This window comes from Bufo gargarizans, chromosome 2, assembly GCF_014858855.1.
Source record: "Bufo gargarizans isolate SCDJY-AF-19 chromosome 2, ASM1485885v1, whole genome shotgun sequence".
Taxonomy (NCBI): Eukaryota; Metazoa; Chordata; class Amphibia; order Anura; family Bufonidae; genus Bufo; species Bufo gargarizans.
In genome coordinates this window covers 470,151,058-470,171,183 of record NC_058081.1, presented here as the reverse complement: position 1 = coordinate 470,171,183, position 20,126 = coordinate 470,151,058, and the positions used below count along the sequence as shown (strand labels likewise).

General features: G+C 43.1%; 1 protein-coding gene across 1 annotated transcript in view; it reads right to left on the bottom strand.

Moving 5' to 3' along the window:
* The window catches only part of SULT4A1 (sulfotransferase family 4A member 1), an 82,173-nt gene extending 67,920 nt beyond the window's left edge, over positions 1–14,253 (bottom strand). The window contains exons 1-3 of the mRNA XM_044277439.1: positions 14,085–14,253; positions 7,365–7,495; positions 4,217–4,297 (exon numbers count right to left, since the gene is read on the bottom strand). Coding sequence (XP_044133374.1) covers positions 4,217–4,297; positions 7,365–7,495; positions 14,085–14,253 — 381 coding nt within the window. The remainder of the gene's footprint in view (positions 1–4,216; positions 4,298–7,364; positions 7,496–14,084) is intronic.
* Positions 14,254–20,126: the final 5,873 nt, after the last annotated feature.

Genomic DNA, 20,126 nt, shown 5'->3' with positions numbered 1-20,126 from the left:
TCTGGCCTCACCATATGTAGAGAGGCATTCGGCCCTACCAAATAACGCTGAAGGTTCTGTCGCCTACTCGCCTATTTGACGCTCTCCTCATTCTTTGCGTTCACCACCCAAACTAACAGATGGTTTATGTCAGACGACAATGTAACCGCCAATAGTCAACAATTAAGTTAACTGACAGTAAGGCAGTGCCGGTGTCATAAAGAGGAAACATTTCTTGAGGTCACACAACAGTGTGACAGGCGAATTTTATGCAATTACTTCACGGTCACAAAAAATGTTAATTTGTTAACCAACAATTTAACAGCAGTATTGACTGGTTGTGTTGGACTGTCAGAAATGCAGCAAAGGCCGCAAATGTAGGGTCTTGAACAAAATGGGTGTTTTTTAATACATGAATATAACTGCAGTATCTAACGCTTGTATTGGACTATCACAAATGAAGCAAAGGTCGCAAATTTAGTATCTTGCACAAAATGGGTGTTTTTTAATACCAGAATATAACAGCAGTATTTAAAGCTTGTATTGGACTGTGACAAATGCAGCAAAAGCACCAAATGTAGTATCTTGCATAAAATGGGTGCTTTTTTTAAAACCAGAATATAACTGCAGTATTTAATGCTTGCATTGGACTGTCACAAATTGCAGCAAAGGCCCCAAATGTAGTGTCTTGCACAAAATGGGTGTTTTTTTAAACCAGAATATAACAGCTGTATTTAACGCTTGCATTGGACTGTGACAAATGCAGCAAAAGCCCCAAATGTAGAATCTTGCACAAAATGGGTGTTTTTTTAAAACCTGAATATAACAGCTGTATTTAACGCTTGCATTGGACTGTGACAAATGCAGCAAAAGCCCCAAATGTAGAATCTTGCACAAAATGGGTGTTTTTTTTAAACCAGAATATAACTGCAGTATTTAAAGTTTGTACTGGACTGTCACAAATGCAGCAAAGGCCACAAAGGTACTTTATGGGAAAAAATATATAATTTTTTCAACCACAATTAAACAGATGGATTTAACTGATTTTCTTTCACTATCACAAATGCAGTGCAGGGCGAAAATGTACTTTTTAGCAAAAAAAAAAAACTTGTCCCCACAGAATCTAACAGATGGATTTACTTGGATTGTATTTTACAGAATACAAAGGGAATATGTCACCCCCTGGGTCCCTGAACTCACAGACGGATCCCTTTTATTTTCCCTTCCCCTGGCACATATGCAGTGCAGGTGCACTTAAAAAATGGGTATATGTTGCCTACTGAACTAAAAGAACAAGGTTAACTTATTGTCCCTGGCACATATGCAGTGCTGGAGCACTTAAAAAAATGGGTATATGTTGCCCACTGAACTAAAAGAACAGGGTTAAATTATTGTCCCTGGCACATATACAGTGCTGGAGCACTGAACTTGCACAAAATGGCCGACGACGCTCACCTAACTAACAGATGGATAAAACTTATTTTTCTGTGTCACTAGGCTCATGGCAGGGTACAAAAATGTTGCACTGCACCCACAAAACAAAATCGCAGTAGATCGCAGAGTTAATAACAAGTTGTGATGTGATATCAGATAGATTATTTCTTTCCTATTCTCTCCCTCACAGCAGCAGCATCCTCTCCCTACACTAGTAAGGGCAGAGTGACGTGCAGCGCTACGTGACTCCAGATTATATAGAGGCTGGGTCACATGCTGCACTGGCCAATCACAGACATGCCATTAGTAGGCATGGCTGTGATGGCATCTAAGGGCACAAGAGTTAAATGCTTGTTGATTGGCTGCTCTGCAGCTTTTCAACACGCGCCATTAAATCGCCGAACACCGAACTCGAACCTAAACTTTTACTGAAAAGTTTGGGTTCGGTCCGGGGTCCAAAATTCCTAAAGTTCGGTACGAACTCGAACTTTACAGTTCGGGTTCACTCAACCCTAGTCACGAAGCATCAGCTCTACAGGGAGTGCAGAATTATTAGGCAAATGAGTATTTTGACCACATCATCCTCTTTATGCATGTTGTCTTACTCCAAGCTGTATAGGCTCGAAAGCCTACTACCAATTAAGCATATTAGGTGATGTGCATCTCTGTAATGAGAAGGGGTGTGGTCTAATTACATCAACACCCTATATCAGGTGTGCATAATTATTAGGCAACTTCCTTTCCTTTGGCAAAATGGGTCAAAAGAAGGACTTGACAGGCTCAGAAAAGCCAAAAATAGTGAGATATCTTGCAGAGTGATGCAGCACTCTTAAAATTGCAAAGCTTCTGAAGCGTGATCATCGAACAATCAAGCGTTTCATTAAAAATAGTCAACAGGGTCGCAAGAAGCGTGTGGAAAAACCAAGGCGCAAAATAACTGCCCATGAACTGAGAAAAGTCAAGCGTGCAGCTGCCAAGATGCCACTTGCCACCAGTTTGGCCATATTTCAGAGCTGCAACATCACTGGAGTGCCCAAAAGCACAAGGTGTGCAATACTCAGAGACATGGCCAAGGTAAGAAAGGCTGAAAGACGACCACCACTGAACAAGCCACACAAGCTGAAACGTCAAGACTGGGCCAAGAAATATCTCAAGACTGATTTTTCTAAGGTTTTATGGACTGATGAAATGAGAGTGAGTCTTGATGGGCCAGATGGATGGGCCCATGGCTGGATTGGTAAAGGGCAGAGAGCTCCAGTCCGACTCAGACGCCAGCAAGGTGGAGGTGGAGTACTGGTTTGGGCTGGTATCATCAAAGATGAGCTTGTGGGGCCTTTTTGGGTTGAGGATGGAGTCAAGCTCAACTCCCAGTCCTACTGCCAGTTTCTGGAAGACACCTTCTTCAAGCAGTGGTACAGGAAGAAGTCTGAAAGGTAAGAAAAACATGATTTTCATGCAGGACAATGCTCCATCACACGCGTCCAAGTACTCCACAACGTGGCTGGCAAGAAAGGGTATAAAAGGAGAAAATCTAATGACATGGCCTCCTTGTTCACCTGATCTGAACCCCATTGAGAACCTGTGGTCCATCATCAAATGTGAGATTTACAAGGAGGGAAAACAGGACACCTCTCTGAACAGTGTCTGGGAGGCTGTGGTTGCTGCTGCACGCAATGTTGATGGTGAACAGATGAAAACACTGACAGAATCCATGGATGGCAGGCTTTTGAGTGTCCTTGCAAAGAAAGGTGGCTATATTGGTCACTGATTTGTTTTTGTTTTATTTTTGAATGTCAGAAATGTATATTTGTGAATGTTGAGATGTTATATAGGTTTCACTGGTAAAAATAAATAATTGAAATGGGTATATATTTGTTTTTTGTTAAGTTGCCTAATAATTATGCACAGTAATAGTCACCTGCACACACAGATATCCCCCTAAAATAGCTAAAACTAAAAACAAACTAAAAACTACTTCCAAAAATATTCAGCTTTGATATTAATGAGTTTTTTGGGTTCATTGAGAACATGGTTGTTGTTCAATAATAAAATTAAAGGGGTTGTCCAGGTTCAGAGCTGAACCTGGACATCCCTCCATTTCCACCCCGGCAGCCCCCCTGACATGAGCATCGGAGCAGTTCATGCTCCGATGCTCTCCTTTGCCCTGCGCTAAATCGCGCAGGGCAAAGGCATTTTTCTGAGTTCCGGTGACGTACCGGGGCTCTCTATGGGGCTGACAGGAACCCCGGTGACGTCACCGGCACTGATGGGCGGGATTTGGCTCTGCCCTAGCCAGTAAAACGGCTAGGGCAGAGCTAAAGCCCGCCCCTCAGAGCCGGTGACGTCACCGAACACACTGCTGGGCGGAAGTTACCGCCCGGCAGTGTGTTATTGTAAACACAAGAGCCTGTGCCCTGCGCGATGTAGCGCAGGGCACGGGAGCGCATCGGAGCATGAGATGCTCCGATGCCAGGCTCAGGAGGGCTGCCGGGGTGAAAATAAGGGTATGTCCGGGTTCAGCTCTGAACCCGGACAACCCCTTTAATCCTCAAAAATATAACTTGCCTAATAATTCTGCACTCCCTGTATATATGACAGTGACATCTAGTAACAGGAACCAACATTATCACATTAATCTGCATACACTGAACCACTTTCAAGCAAGGTTAGGCATGGAATGCAGGACAGGTTCTCTAGAGCAAGATGCATTCTTCTATTCATTCAGCATTGCCCAATTATGTTTTAAAGACAAAAATGACCAAACCAAACATTTTCCCCATCATCATCAGTCAGAGTTCCTCACCTTGGACTCTCCATTGTGCAGGTCTGTAGGCAGGAATTGATATGGGAGGTGACTTTTTATAAGTCTAGGAGATGTCAATTCCTGAAACAAAGCAAACATACATGGAACATTATCAATATATCTACAACAACATAACAGAGATTTAAAGAGAAAGGTTGAGATTAGAAGAACAAGCTGCTTCCTTCCAGGAAGGGCACCATTGATGTACATGACTGTTTCTGGTATTGCAACATTTAAGTGATTGGGGTTGAGCTGCAATATCTGACAAAGCCCATGGACATAATTGGCATAGTTCTGGACATCCGCCTTTAGGATAGATTCGATATTAGATAGATAGATGGATACAGTTAGGTCCATATATATTTGGACATACACACAATTTTCTAATTTTTGTTCTGTACATTACCACAATGGATTTTGAACAAAACAATTCAGATGCAGTTGAAGTTCAGACTTTCAGCTTTAATTCAGTGGGTTGAACAAAATGATTGCATAAAAATGTAAGGAACAAAAGCATTTTTAAAACTCAATCTCTTCATTTCAGGGGCTCAAAAGTAATTTGGCAAATTAAATAATTGTAAATAAAATGTTAATCTCTAATACTTGGTTGAAAACCCTTTGTTGGCAATGACTGCCTGAAGTCTTGAACTCATGGACATCACCAGGCGCTGTTTCCTCCTTCTTCATGCTCTGCTAGGCCTTTACTGCTGCGGTTTTCAGTTGCTGCTTGTTTGTGGGCCTTTCTGTCTGCAGTTTGGTCTGTAACAAGTGAAATGCTCTATTGGGTTCAGATCAGGTGAAGTAAATTCCACTTCTTTGCTGTAATAAACTCCTGGGTTGCTTTGGCTTTATGTTTTGGGTCATTGTCCATCTGAAATTATGAAACGCCGACCAATCAGTTTGGCTGCATTTGGCTGGATTTGAGCACACAGTATGTCTCTGAAAATCCCAGAATTCATCCGGCTGCTTCTGTCCTGTGTCACATCATCAATAAACACTAGGGACTTAGTGCCACTGGCAGCAATGCATGCCCAAGCCATCACGCTGCCTCCGCCATGTTTTAAAGATGACGTGGTATGTTTTGGATCATGAGCTGTGCCATGCCTTCGCCCTACTTTTTTCTTTCCATCATTCTGGTAGAGGGTGATCTTGGTTTCATCTGTCCAAAGAATGGTCTTCCAGAAGTGTGCTGGTTTTTTAAGATGTTTTTTTTAGCAAAGTCCAATCTAGCCTTCTTATTCTTGAGGCTCATGAGTGTCTCGCACCGTGCAGTGAACCCTCTGTATTTCCTTTCATGAAGTCTTCTCTTTATGGTAGATTTAGATATTGATACGCTTATATATCCTGGAGAGCGTTGTTCACTTGGTTGGCTGTTGTGAAGGGGTTTCTCTTCACCATGGTAATTATTCTGCGATCATCCACCACTGTTGTCTTCCGTGGGCGTCCAGGTCTTGTTGCATTGCTGAGGTCACCAGTGCTTTCTTTCTTTCTCAGGTTGTACCAAACTGTAGATTTTGCCGCTCCTAATAGTGTAGCAATTTCTCAGATGGTTTTTTCCTGTTTTTGCAGATGAGGGATGGCTTGTTTCACCTGCATGGAGAGCTCCTTTGACCGCATGTTTACTTCTCAGCAAAATCTTCAAAATGCAAGCACCACACCTCAAATCAACTCCAGGGCTTTTGTGTGCTTAATTGAGAATGAAATAATGAAGGAATTGCCCACACCTGCCCATCAAACAGCATTTGAGTCAATTGTCCAATTACTTTTGGTTCCTTTAAAAACAGGGTGCCACATGTAAAGAAGCTGAACCTCCTAAACCCTTCATCCAGTTTTAATCTGGATACCCTCAAATGAAAGCTAAAAGTCTAGACTTTATGTCCATGTCCATTATATAACTATAACTTGAATATGTTTTAGCAAACAGGTAAAACAAAAAACAAAATTTGTGTCCAAATATATATGGACCTAACTGTAGATCAGCCAAAACGGTATCATATAGCCTACACCTTTAAGGGGACCTGTCATCTCTCCTAACATGTCTGTTTTAGTAACTACTTGCATTTCCAGTTGAACCATTATTGCATGATTGTCTAGTAGGAGGAACAGAGGAATCACACAATATAGAGTCATAAGAGTAGATTTTCCAGAATTATTACATGGGGAATGCAAGTACTTACCAAAACAGGGATGTCAGTGGCACCGACTGGTCCTCTTTAATGGCTTGAAGGGGTTGTCTCATCATAGACAATGGGGGTATATCGCTAGGATATGCCCCCATTGTCTTATATGTGTGGGACCCGCAACTATAAGACAATGGGGGCATTATCCTAGTCATATGCCCCCATTGTCTATGATGAGAAAACCCCTTTAAGACCCTTTTACACGGGCCTACTGAGCAGGAAATTATCAGAAACGAACAGTTAATTTCCAATAATTGCCTGCGTGTTAGAGGATGTGAAAGCTGCAGCAATCGCTCTTCCCCCTACATATTCATTGTTTCCAGGCAGCACACATCTGTTCACACAGTACAATATGCTGCCTAGAACTATGCTTTCAACGATGCTTTCCCCCAATGAACGAGCTTTTGCATTGGGTAATCACCTTTATTCAAGGCAGTTATTGGGAACGAGCATCCTAGGAACACTCCTTCCCTATAATTGCCCTAAACATCTGCCAATGTAAAGGGGTCTTTGGAATCAATACTGCATCTTAGATAACTATGGGTCCTCAAGTTTACTAATAGTCCTTTTTACATGGGCAGATTTCTACTTCTTAGACCACGATACAGCATGTTGATTAGTGCCAGTTAAGTGCCTTTTTTTAGAAGTGTCGAAACGAATGAACACTAATGTGATTGTTCATCCCCATACAGTTTTTGATTTATTGACGGCATAACCCCAGTTTACATAGGGCAATGTGCTGCCGAAAAAAAAATATTATTTTTTATACCACAAACAAAATGAGATCATCCAAAAAAAAACTAGATTAGAGTGGTTGGCGGCATTTTTACACCGGGCAACATTCAGGAATGGGTAATGTTCCTTCTTGATCATTGGTCAAATGTAAAAAGCTTGTGAAGGCATAAAGTACTATTATAATGAGAAGGGTCAAGTGACACTTAATGACAAGTCTCCTGAAAAGAACATACCTTGATTATATCTAATCCAGGCTGTGGATACTCAAGGACAGGCAGCTGCTCATCAATGTTCATCAGACCTATCTCATCAGGGTCAGCTCCTTGACTTACTAAATACACTATTTCCTGCAACAAGCTGGTTCCTACAGGAGAATGGATCAAACAGAGAAAGTATATGAATTACAACCACATTTGCATTCACATGTTCAGTTCATATCAAATGTCCAGTTCTTTAAATCACCATGACTCCTGAGACCAGCGGCAAATAGATGATTTCCCCGTAGGAAGCCATGGTCAGCCAGGAATTGTCCCTGCAGGAGTAATGTAGTGTTACATGGAGGCCTTTCAGATGAGTGCTGGTGGTTCTTTGGTCTGGCTCACAAAGGATGGGGGTCCCAGTTGGAAACCCCCCTCTTATATTGTTGGGAGTTATCATGACAGGAATATTCCTTTAACTCTTCAAGGTCATCCTGTAGATGGCACTTTAAAATGTACTTGTCTCATGACAGGTGTTCTTAACCCCTTAAAGGGGTTGTCCGGGATCAGAGCTGAACCCAGAAATATCCCCATATTCACCCCTCCGGCCCCTATGATATGAGCACTGGAGCATTTCATGCTCCGATGCTCTCCTTTGCCCTGCGCTGTATCGCGCAGGGCAAAGGAATTTTATGGAGTTCCGGTGACGTACCGGGCTCTCCATATTGTAAGCTAGGAGGAGGCTTCTGCCCAGAAGTGAGCCTGGTGACTTCACCGGCACTGATACTCAGGCTTTAGTGCTGCCCTTGCCTGTAAAGTGGCTAGGGCAGCAGTAAAGCCCGTCCGTCAGAGCCGGTGATGTCACCAAATACACTGCCGGGCCTCCGCCTAGCAGTGTGCGGAAGTAAATAAACAAGCCCTTGCCCTGTGCAATCCAGCATGAAATGCTCTGTTGCTCATATCATAGGGGTCAGAGGGGTGAAGATTGGGATATGTCTGGGTTAAGCACTGGCCTATCTTTTTTATTTTTTTTTATCAATACGAATATTCTGCCATTGTTTTTTTTTTTTTTTTTTTTTATGATATTCACCATGATAAATTACTTGTTCTTTACGCCTCATGCACACGGTCGTTGTTTTGGTCCGTATCTGAGCCGGCGTTTTGGCTGCTCGGATGCGGACCCATTCACTTCAATGGGGCCGCAAAAGATGCGGACAGCACACGGAGTTGCTCCGTTCCGTGGTCCCGCTAAAAAAATATAACATGTCCTATTCTTGTCCGCGCTTTGCGGACAAGAATAGGCATTTATATTGAAGGCTGTCCGTGCCGTTCCGCAAATTGAGGAACGCGAACGGACGCCATCTGTGTTTTGCGGATCCTGGATTTGCGGACCGTAAAACACACCACGGTCGTGTGCATCAGGCCTTATTCTGTGCTTCGGTATGATTACAGCAATACCCGATTTATATAGTTTTTTACTACTTTTCTCAATATAAACAAATGACAGTAAAAGCAATTCCACCGTTTTGGTTTGGATCATTATAACAAATAACAAGTATGTGATTTGTATGGTAGAGTTATATGCCTGTCATTGTAAAACTGACAGGCATACACAATTGGCAGGACTAAGAGCCTTCTTTAGTCCAGTGGCAACTATAGGCATCCTATAACTGAAACACAGGGTACCAGTGGTGAGATAAAGGGAGCCTCCTCTATTTAACCACTTAAATGTTGCAGCATTTGAGAGCTTAAACAGCAAGGACCCGTGTTATCTCCGATCTTGGCTACTGCCGCACCATGTGCTGTACCCCAGAATTGGGTACTTGTAAACTGTTTTCATTATGTAATGTTATTTGATATGTAAATGCCATGTAATGTCCCAGCATATCTCTGTATGGATCAGTCGGGGTTAACGATTCTAAATTAGCCCTGCACAAAGTTAGAGGAAGCAGTTAGGTCTGTACCTAGCCCAGTCAGTCACTTTGTGGTGTATTAGTTGAGGAAATGAGAAGGAGCTAGATGTGGTCACTCCTCAGAACACCAAGCCTGATCTCCAGAGAATCGTCATCTCTGAGCAGTAAAGCCATTTCTATTCTAAAATTACTCCAGAATGAGACAGAGAAAGCGAAGAGTCTGCATGGCCGAGCATTGGAGACAGTCAGTAAGGTATTTGCATTTGCAGTTTAAGGCTGTTGGAGACTTTACTGCAGTGAGGGAGACATTGCTGAGACACCCTTCACAAGCGGACATGGTTGGCCCACCGTATCTTAATCCTGTACCCCTCAGCTGGGAATTACTCCCACTATTGTACAAGTAACATTGCCAGCCTTAGATTCTGCAGATAGTGACTTTGGGGAGATGGAGTGAATGAGTACTACAATCACCATCCTGGGCTATAACCATACATTGCTATCTGGAAAGATTTGCGCTGTCAACTGATTGAATTGATTGGATCAGTGTGTTGTTACTGTAAGATGTACTACAACCCACATTCTGCACTTTAGTTAAGAGAGACTGACTGTCTCTATCACCATTCGCCGGCCACAGCACCCACACGCTCTCCCTTGCCCCCGCACCAAACTCACAACACCAAGGGCACCCTACATTAGGGGGTCCCAAGGGAAGAAAGGGTGCCCATCCCTGTCACTGCCCTGCCCTGCGCCACAGCAGATGAAGCAGGCACAGCTCCTGTGTATGCAACTTTCTCCTGACATAGATGCATGCCATCTGCAGTAACTGTATCATGCCAGCACCCATATTCAGAATGCAACACCCCCAGCAGACAGCTGATTTTGCCAGGGGTGGCCTTGTTAGGACAGATGTTTCCCAATTAATGGCCACTGCGGGGAGAATGTAGTAATGCATGGATGGATGACGCAGGTCCACCACAGAACACGCTGCTCTAAGACTACTTTCACATGAGCAGCAGCCTTCTGCGACATGTCGTAGTTGTATTCCACCTGCCTCCCGACATGTTTGCCATGCTGCCACTGGACCTCCGGCCCGCCCCCATTATAGTGAATGGGGCTGGAGCAGACTTTCGCCGGCACTCATGCACTAGCGGCAGCACAGATCCGGCAGGCTGTTCACCCACTGGAACAGCCTGCAGGAAAAGGCTGCCGCTAATGTGAAAGTACCCTACATAGCTGCTCTGTATTTCTACAGAATTATACTGACATAATGATGTCAGTATAAGAGCTCATGCACTCGACCGTGCCGTTTTTTGCGGCCCGCAAATCGCAGATCTGCAAAAAACAGATGCCTCCTGTGTGCCTTCTGGAATTTGCGGAACGGAACAGGAGGCCCATTATAGAGATGCCTATTCTTGTCCGCAAAAGGGACAAGAATAGGACATGCCTCATAATTTTTGCTGGGTCACGAAACTTTTGCGGACCCATTGAAATTAATGGTTTCGTATACGGAATCAAAATACAGTCCGTATATGGAACGCAAAAAAAAGTTTGTGTGCATGAGCCCTAATTCAGTAGATGTAGAGGTGGGGGGGATGGGGTTCCTGGTCTTTACACTATACTTCATCACCCTTGCAGCAGGAGCATAGTGTAATTACAAGTACTCGTCCCATTCAAGTGAATGGAGTGGGTACTTGTATTAGACTGCACTTCTGAGACGAAATGCAGTGTAAGGGCTCATACACACGACTGTGCCTTTTTTTGCGGTTCGAAAATTGCGGATCCGCAAAACACGGATGGCCCGTGTGCCTTCCGCAATTTGCGGAACGGAACAGGAGGCTTATTATAGAAATGCCTACTCTTGTCGGCAAAACGGACAATATGACAGGACTCAAAAATTGCGGGGCCACGGAATGGAGCAACGGATGCAGAGAGCACACAGAGTGCTATCCGCATCTTTTGTGGACCCGTTGAAATGAATGGTTCCGTATATGGACCGTATGCGGAACACGGAAAACGGCCCTTATACGGAACGCAAAATACGTTCGTGTGAACGAGCCCTAATAAAGAGGAAGTGGTGCTCACATGGAGCACCGCCTCCTCTTTAAACAGCTGATCGTCGGGGTTTTCAAAGGCCGCTAAGGGGGCTTAATAAAAAAAAAGTTAAAAAAATATATATATAAAAATTCTAATCATCCTCTTTCCCCATAATAAAAAAAAGAAAGATCATTTGCACCTATGCATCCCAAAATGCCTGTATTATTAAAATATAAATGTATTTATCCCATATGGTGAATGCCGCAACGTAAAATAATTTTAAAAATTACTGGGTTTTTTCTAGTTCCAACCCACTGTATGCAATATCAAATTGTGCCATTAGTAAGTTCAGCTTGTCCCACAAGACAAAAAAATAAAAATAAAATAAAAAACTCATATGGCTATGTGAACGGAAAAATAAAAAGATTATGGCTCTGGAATAAGGAGTAAAAAATGAAAACACAAAAATGGAAAATCGCATGGTCCTGAAGGGTTTAATATGATTTTTTTTTTCTAATGGAGTGTCAGTGGCTCTGCTAATTTAGATTCAAGTACTAGAAGAAGAGCTGTGCGCCATTTGCTAAAAGAATCTGAAATTCTATAGAATTTATACCTCTGTCTTATGATATTCCATGCCAAGTAAGACACATTATTAGTATGGCGGATGCTTCGTGCCTTTCAGCAAGGCTTGATGTCTCATCACTTATTCATGACCACTTACAGTCTATAATCCAGGATTTTTTCAGATGCCACCAGTGTACAAACTAATTATGAAAGGACTTGAAAGAAAATCATGGCTGCTATCTCCCAGAAACAGCGCCACGCTTGCCCATCACGTGTCAGGTATTGCGGCTCAGGTCCATTAATACCACACACAACATGTGGACAGGTGTAGTGCTGTTTTTTATAGATTTTAATATCAGCCATCTTTTTCTAATCCTGTACAACTCCTTGAATAAAGTAATATATAATCTAGGACATGACAAGCTCCTTCTAATAAACCTAGAACCAGCCCTGTACCTCACATGAGATCTGCACATTCATTGCTCTGCTAGATTTATATCAAGCTGACAGCTCAGGGGGAGTGTGTCCTATCTTAGGGGGTGTGTCCTTTCTCAGGGGTGTGTCCTTTCTCAGGGGTGTGTCCTTTCTCAGAGGGGCGTCCCTTCTGCTGCAGCTGGAGGCAGTTGAAGGATGGAACTGAGCATGTGCGGCCATCTCAGTGAGCAGGGCAGAGAAATTAGAAAAAGAGCAAACAGTAGGTGGCGCTATACAGATAGGGTTAGTTGAGTAGCTATAATACATTTTTAATTACAGAAATTACAAAAGTATTCAGATCCAGGTGCTGGTTTAAAAACTGAGTAATATATATATATATTTTTTAGGTATTGTTCAAACCGCGATGGTAAGCACTAAATATATTCTGATGCTCACTGCCCAGCCATAGTGCTAGAGATACCTCCCCGATGTGTCCTAGTTCTCCTCCCAAAGGGGATACATGGTATAGAGGGGTGGGTCTAAGAGGGAGAGTTGATTGAGGGTCGTGGGCACAGATTAAGGCCTCTTTTACACGACCATTTTATTTTTTTGGTTTACGGGCCGTTTTTTGCGTTCCGTATACGCTCATGCACACAACCGTATGTATTTTGCGGTCCGCAAAACAACACGGGTAATATCCGTGTGCATCCGTTTTTTGGGGGGATCCGTTGTAACAATGCCTATCCTTGTCCGCAAAACAGACAAGAATAGGACATGTTCACGTTAGTTCATGTGGTGGTGGGCACATGACTGTATGTATTTTGTGGATCCGTAAAAAAAACAAAAAAAACAGATGACCTCCATGTGACGTCCATGTTACATACGTATTTTTTGAAGAAACATTGTAACAACGGCCAAGAATAGGACATGTTAGTTTTTTTTTGCGGAACAGACTTGCGGACATAAAGATATGGAATGCACACAGAGTCATTTCCGGTTTTTTTGCAGGCCCATTGAAATGACTGGTTCCACATACGGGCCGCAAAAAAATGGAACAGTCACGGAAAAAAAATAAACTTGTGTGCATGATCCGTAATAGAGAGATGAGCAGGAACCAATTTTATAATATCCATATTCCTAATGGGGCACAGAGAACGTGGGTGTCCTGAAAAGCCCCTTTAAAGTTAGGAGCCCTGAACCACTAAACGTAGCACCCTGCCACTTATGCCAAATGGGTACCGAGCTAGTCGTACATGGCATCATATACCCCCAAGCTAACCATTTTCTCATGGAGCTGATACGTGCCAGCAAAGACGAGGATAATTCTACGGAAAATGCTTCTCAACCAATCTTTGCTGACTTGCTGCCAATATCTGATGGCGACTCTTCCAGGTGACCTGTCATAACCAATCATCACCTGAGAGGAAAACCAGTGTCGATAAAATTACGGAAGGCAAGTTGTAGATGTTGCTCTAATACCCGGGCACATCTGGTCCTAAGATACTGGCCAAGAAGTAAACAAAGAGCTCCCAGGATTCCTGCCAGCAGTGCACGGGTTAACCAAGTTGTCAGCGTCTAGGGGCATATTCCTGCTGATGCTGTTAGGTGGGCAGTGCCACCACTCCCTGGCCATACATGCCAGCCCCAGATCTCCTTCTATTCCAGCCTTAGACCTGATGCCATTAAAGTTTTCACTTATCATTCTGCAGACAGACGCCCTCCCCACCGGCCAGCCGCTGCGCCCTCATGCCAGGCTCCTGCGCCCACCCAATGCAGACTATGCCCACTGCCCAGGCTCATTAACCCTTTACAGCCCATGTTCTGCCTTTACCTGATTTGGGATATGTAACGATCCAGATGTCTTTCTTTCTGACAGTGAAGTCAGCAATCTCCTCCATCTTCCCTCTGCAGAATGGGGGTAACCTGATCCCATTGTATTCAAAGTACTTGCTCTCAAACTCCACTGGAGTGCTGGGGGTCTCTGCCTCACTCTCTGCCATACTCAGAGGTGCAGGGGGGCGAGCAGGTGACGGCAAGCCTGGGGGGCCAGTGTGGGAGAAGGGATGCAGGATGCTCTGAGGAGCGATGATGTAATGCGATGCTGAAGATGCAGCAAACCTTCCCGCCGGCTCCCTCTAGTGCTCGCGAGGCGCCAGCTCAGGCAGGCTAACACGCGCATGCGCAGCACTCCCTGCTCGGTAATGATGCACTTAGGGGAATTGGCACAGGTTGCTTGTCTGTGAAAGAACCGCACGCAGGCTCCATAGTTCTGGTGTGTCTTGTGTCTTGTGTCTTGTGGCGTGTGACCTCCATGTAATGTACTACCTGTCCATAACAGTCTGTAGGTTTCAAAGGAGCCTTTATATATAAGGACAAACTATAACTCCACAAAAACAGCCAAACAGTTCTGGAACTCATCCCAGAAGTAATGTCCAGGTCTTTTGATCTTTGGACATGAATTTCTTGACATCATTTGGGAGTTTGTCATCCTGGGACCCAGTGCCAATGGCTTAAAGGGAACCGGTCCCCTTAAAAATGCAGTGCAATCTGCAGGCAGCAGTTATAGAGCAGGAGGAGCTGAGCAGACTCATATATAGTTTTATGGGAAAAGATTCTGCAAAACTTGTCTTTTATTCCTTAAATCTCTGCTCATTCTGGACTTTGAGGTCAATGAGGAGGTCCTATCAGTGACTGACAGCCTTCCCTCTATGACTTGTATACAGAGATAGCTGTCAATCACTGATAGGACCGCCTCCTGGTCTACAAAGTCCAGAATGAGCAGGGATATAAATGAGTAAATTTTACTAAACTTTCCCATAAAACTATATATTAATCTGCTCAGCTCCTCCTGCTCTATAACCTGCCGCCTGCATGTTCAATGTGACGGGTTCTGTTTAACTACCAATAACTACATATACCTTCATATATGTAATGATGACGTCATTAGAATTTATAGCGGGCGGTACATTATTTCATGTACGACAACACTTCAGCTGCTGGAAGAGAAACGGTGAGCTTAATTGATTCATATAAGGGCATCAACCTTTGCAGCAGCTGAAGGGTGCATTATGCTGGCACACTGCGGCTTCTCTTTTAAAAGAGAACCTGTCAGTAGACTCATACTGCCGTAAATGCAGGCAGCAAATACCAACAGGCTCCCTCATTAGCATTCCCTTTGCCCTAGAATTCTGGCCGAAAAAAAGTAGCACTTTTTGTACCGTCATTTTATGCCGCTCTTACTGAGCAAGGTTGGGGTACACAACTGTAAGGAGCGTCAGTGCTACACTTGTGGCCAAGTCCTTTGCAGCCTAAGCACTCATGCACATGACCGTATGTATTTTGCGGTCTGCAAAAAACGGTTCTGCGACAAATACAGAGGTCGTTTGTGTGCATTCAGTATTTTGCAGAACGGAACAGCTGGCCCCTAATAGAACAGTCGTAATGCGGACAATAATAGGACATGTTCTTTTTTTTGCAGAACGGAAATACGAACATACGGAAACGAAATGCACATGGAGTAATTTCAGTTTTGTTTTTTACGGACCCTTTGAACCAAATAGTTGGCAAAAAAAGGAACGGACACTGAAAGAAAATACGTTCATGTGCATGAGCCCTAAGCTGCAGCTGTGACTTGAACCTTTTTTTCTGACACTCTCACTACTTTTCCAGAAAGTGGGCAGGGAGGGACCTAGTGTGAAAGTACCCTAAGGGGTTATCCCATGACTAATGTAAAAAAATGAAAATGGGGTTTTTACTGAGACTAGTAGCGTTAAGAGAATCGAGCTTCGGATCATAGATTCGGATGCAGCATTCAAATGTCTGCGCTTCTGCGAGGGAAACTCGTTATCACCGATGTCTCGCTGGACTTCGGGATTTGATTTTTAAACTTGAGAACTATTTTAAAACTTGGATCCGGTACCAACTTCATATTTCTGTTTTAAAAATGTTTTTCAAGTTTAGAAATCAAATGCTGAAGTTATTCACCCAAGTCTCGTGAAACTTCAGTGATAACTAATTTTAACCCATACATTTTAATTCCGTACAGAGACGGTTCTCCGTACAGCATTAAAACAAATTTTTGAGCGAGTCGACTTCAGATCTCTGAGATCTAGGGCTACCCTGGGAAACACTAGTCTTTAGTAAATGACCCCCTACGTCCCCTCTGAATCGTTGCGATGTTTCAGAATAGAACATAGGGGGGAGATTTATCATTTTTTTGGCGTTAAAAAGTCACAAACCTTGCGCTTCTGTGCCCTCGCCACTTTCTGAAAAGGGGTCGTGGGGCCGGCGGATCTGCCACATTTATCTTCATTCGTGCCTGTTTCTCAAGACTACGGCAGCCAGGAGATGCCATAGATTTCATTCTGGTGTATATATGACAAGGCCTGCGACGCATCATAAATTAGGTGTGTCCTCAGGTGGCACAGGAGATCAAATGTCCCCTGTGGTTCTTCGTAATGAGGGAGCCTGGTGGTTTTCATGCTGTATGCAAGATGAATCTACTTTAGAGACCTGAGATGTCAGATAACATTATAATCCTTTGTAAAGCCTGTTTATATAATCTCATAAAATCTCACTACCCCCTGACCTACCTGTGGAAAACGGTGGCAGGATCTTGCAGGATTATGGGATTTTATAGGATTAGGCTCAGATTACACAACGCATTGTAGTGGGGTTTTATGTGTGCTTTTGCTTAAAATCACGGTGGTCTGATGTGATGTCAGAATGAAAAAAATCTGAATTTCCATTCACATAATGCAGGCCAGGGGTTTCACTGTTAGGCCATCGACCCATTTCCTCACGTACTCAGTATGACATTAACCCATAGTCACCAGCCTGTTTTGCACTTTAATGACCGAGGAAATTGTATTTTAGTTTTTTCCATTGTTGTATTTCAAAATCTATCATTTAAAAAACAAAATTCTGTCAGTATAGATATATGAGGGCTTGTTTTTAATGGCACGATGTTGGATAAAAAGAAAAAAAAACTCTCACCTGTCCGTGGCCCTGCCATGCCCACACTACTGCCCTGTTCTCAGCCATTCCCAGTCCCAGCACAACCAGGAAGTGGCTTGGTCCTGTAACCGCTGCAGCCAATCACAGGACTCAAGGGTCACATCTGTTTGACTGGCCCACACAGCAGTTACATGGCGATAAGGAAAAAAATAGCAATTATTTTCTTTTTTAGTTTTTTCTATGACATTCACTATGCTAGATAAATAATTTGATATTTTTAATGCTGAGGGGTTTTTATCTTTTCAATGTTTTATATGAGTATTTTTTTTAAATGTAATTCGTATTTTCGCCACTTATTAGATGCACAAGAGGACTTTGACATCTGATCACTTCCATAATACACTGTACTACTTATGTAATACATTGTACTATGCTGACAGTAGAAAACTGACAGTCAGTCTATTAGACCATGCCCATAAAGTAGACCTCAGGGTCTTTAACAGACAGACAAACTGTAAAGTCATTGGCAACCTGCAATCGTAGGCTGATCAGCACCCTCTGATCGCATTCCAATGGAGAGCCCCCACCATCTGAAACCACGCTTGCCGTAAAACAATAAAAACGTAGCACATTGTCTGCCCAAGTGGTGCTTGCTTGTGGCACATAGCCAGTTCCCCAATGTGTTTTGCCTCTTATATGTATATTTTTTTAACTTCTAGCATCTTTAAAGTTTTTTTTTCCAGGAGTACAATATTGATGACTTCAAGATAGGTCATAAATACCTGATCGGTGCCACCTTGGCCAGTCAACTATTTAAAGAGGCACAGCTTTCTGGTGAGCGCTGCAACCTCTTCCTAGGCCAGTGACGTCATGTTCATTGGTCACATTGGTCTTTGTGCAGCTCAGTCCCATTCAACTGATAAAGCTATAAAGTGTTGTACTTAGTATGCTGTGAGGAGGTGCTCATCGGAGTGGAGCAGCCCCTTCAAACAGCTGAACCCAAGAGGTGTCAGGTGTTAGACCCCAAGGATCAGATATTGATGACTTATTCTGAGCATATCAACTGTTTACCAGTAGGTGCAATGGGAGTTGAGTAGTACATGGCTACACAAGGTTTGCTTGTAGTCTGTAACCATGGAGACACATAAGTCCACATACATCCTCTAAACAGAAAAACTGGGAAAAAAATGGTTTCAAAAGGACAATAAAAGATTTCGAGATTCCAGGAGAATAAAAGATTTTGAGATTCCCCCACTAGTGATGAACACTAAGGCTTGCCATACTGAGATGTTTTTCTGCCAACATGGCAACATGTCAGCAACCATCATCTGATGGGTACATTGTATTTAGGTAGCGTAATACTATCAATTTGCCTTATCCATATTTAGTTTGCTTTTAACTTCCTGTACTATCCAATCCAAATTTCCATTTTTACCAGCAACTGTCTACGTAGTGATTCCTGGATGCTCCATTCATCTGTATCTTCTTTCAATTGATTTCTTGTAAGTGATGTAGTGGAAATGTTTCCCTTGTCTGTCCAGGGTGTAGAGCTGCCTGGATAATGTGTAGAGAGCATGCACTATGACTATGCAATCCATGTGTCCTATGTCACTGATGTAGATGAGCCCTCGTCCCTGAATATGCAAATGTTAGCATGTACTGGCCCTTTGAGATCCATCCTCCATTATGACTAGACACACATAAAGATTATACTAGATTTTATTTTTTTATTAATTTATTAATTTTACTGGACACCTTTGGGAGGGCCCTAAACAGACCAGAAGGCCTTGACTTGTTTTTAGAATTTTTGTACTATTTAGTATTATTGTACATGTATGCTATGCAATGTGGTTTCTCTTTTGATTTCTGTATGCTTCTGTTGTTCTCTTTTCTTCCGACTTTAATTTTCTTTTCCTGGCTTTCTTCTCCTGCCCCTTCTGGCTCCCTCGGTCCCCTTTCTATGACCTTTGCCTATTGTGGCTCCTAACCTTGACTAATACAACTCTATCATTGCCCACAATTTACAGGGTCCATTCATGCAGATTTTTTTTCCCGGAGACTCCGTTTTCTTTGTCCTCTACTGCATCATACTTCCACAGAGCATTTCCAGGTGATAACTTCTTCCAAGCATAGATCGGTGGGAATTTGGTTGCCTCATTGTGCCCCTTTTTTCCTCATGCAGTAAGGATCCTCCTGAAGGTCGATATTTACTACTTTCAGGTACTCTGTATGATTCATATGTCATTTTTATTAATTACTACAGACCAAAAGATGTGGAAGAAACTGAACCCACTGATAGAGGGCTCAATAATCATGGGATTTGATTTAGATTCAAGTACCTCTTTGGACAAGTTGGTCCCATTGCTGTCCAAACCTGTATTGGCTACTTCTCTTCATATAAAAGATATATGACAATATGGCCCGGTTTATACATTCTATAAATATGATAGATTTTTGGAGGCAGTTTAACCCCACGGCATGTGACTTCACCTTTTATTCTTCTTCATATAAGATGCACACAAAAATTCAAGAATCCCTTTTTTTTCTACAGTCTAGGTTTTTGCCTCTGGTGAGGGATGTCAGGACCTTGAGGTGGTCCAGAGGTGGCAAAGGAAATTCTCACTGAGCTTGAGTTTTTTTTTGTTTTGTATATAGAGCATGTCAGAAGATTTGTACCTATGGAACTGGTTGCATGTGCGCTTGGCAACTGAAGTTATCTGTGTTGGTCCCATGTTCATATGTGCCCGCATTGCTGAGAAAAATAATGAACTAATATATGCAAATGAGCGTCTAGGAGCAACGGGGGTGTTGCTGTTACACCAGAGGTTCTTCTGTCTCTGCACCTGACATGTCCCTTCCACTTTGATTGACAGGGCCAGGCAGGCGTGATCACATTTTCACAGCCTGGCCCTGTCAA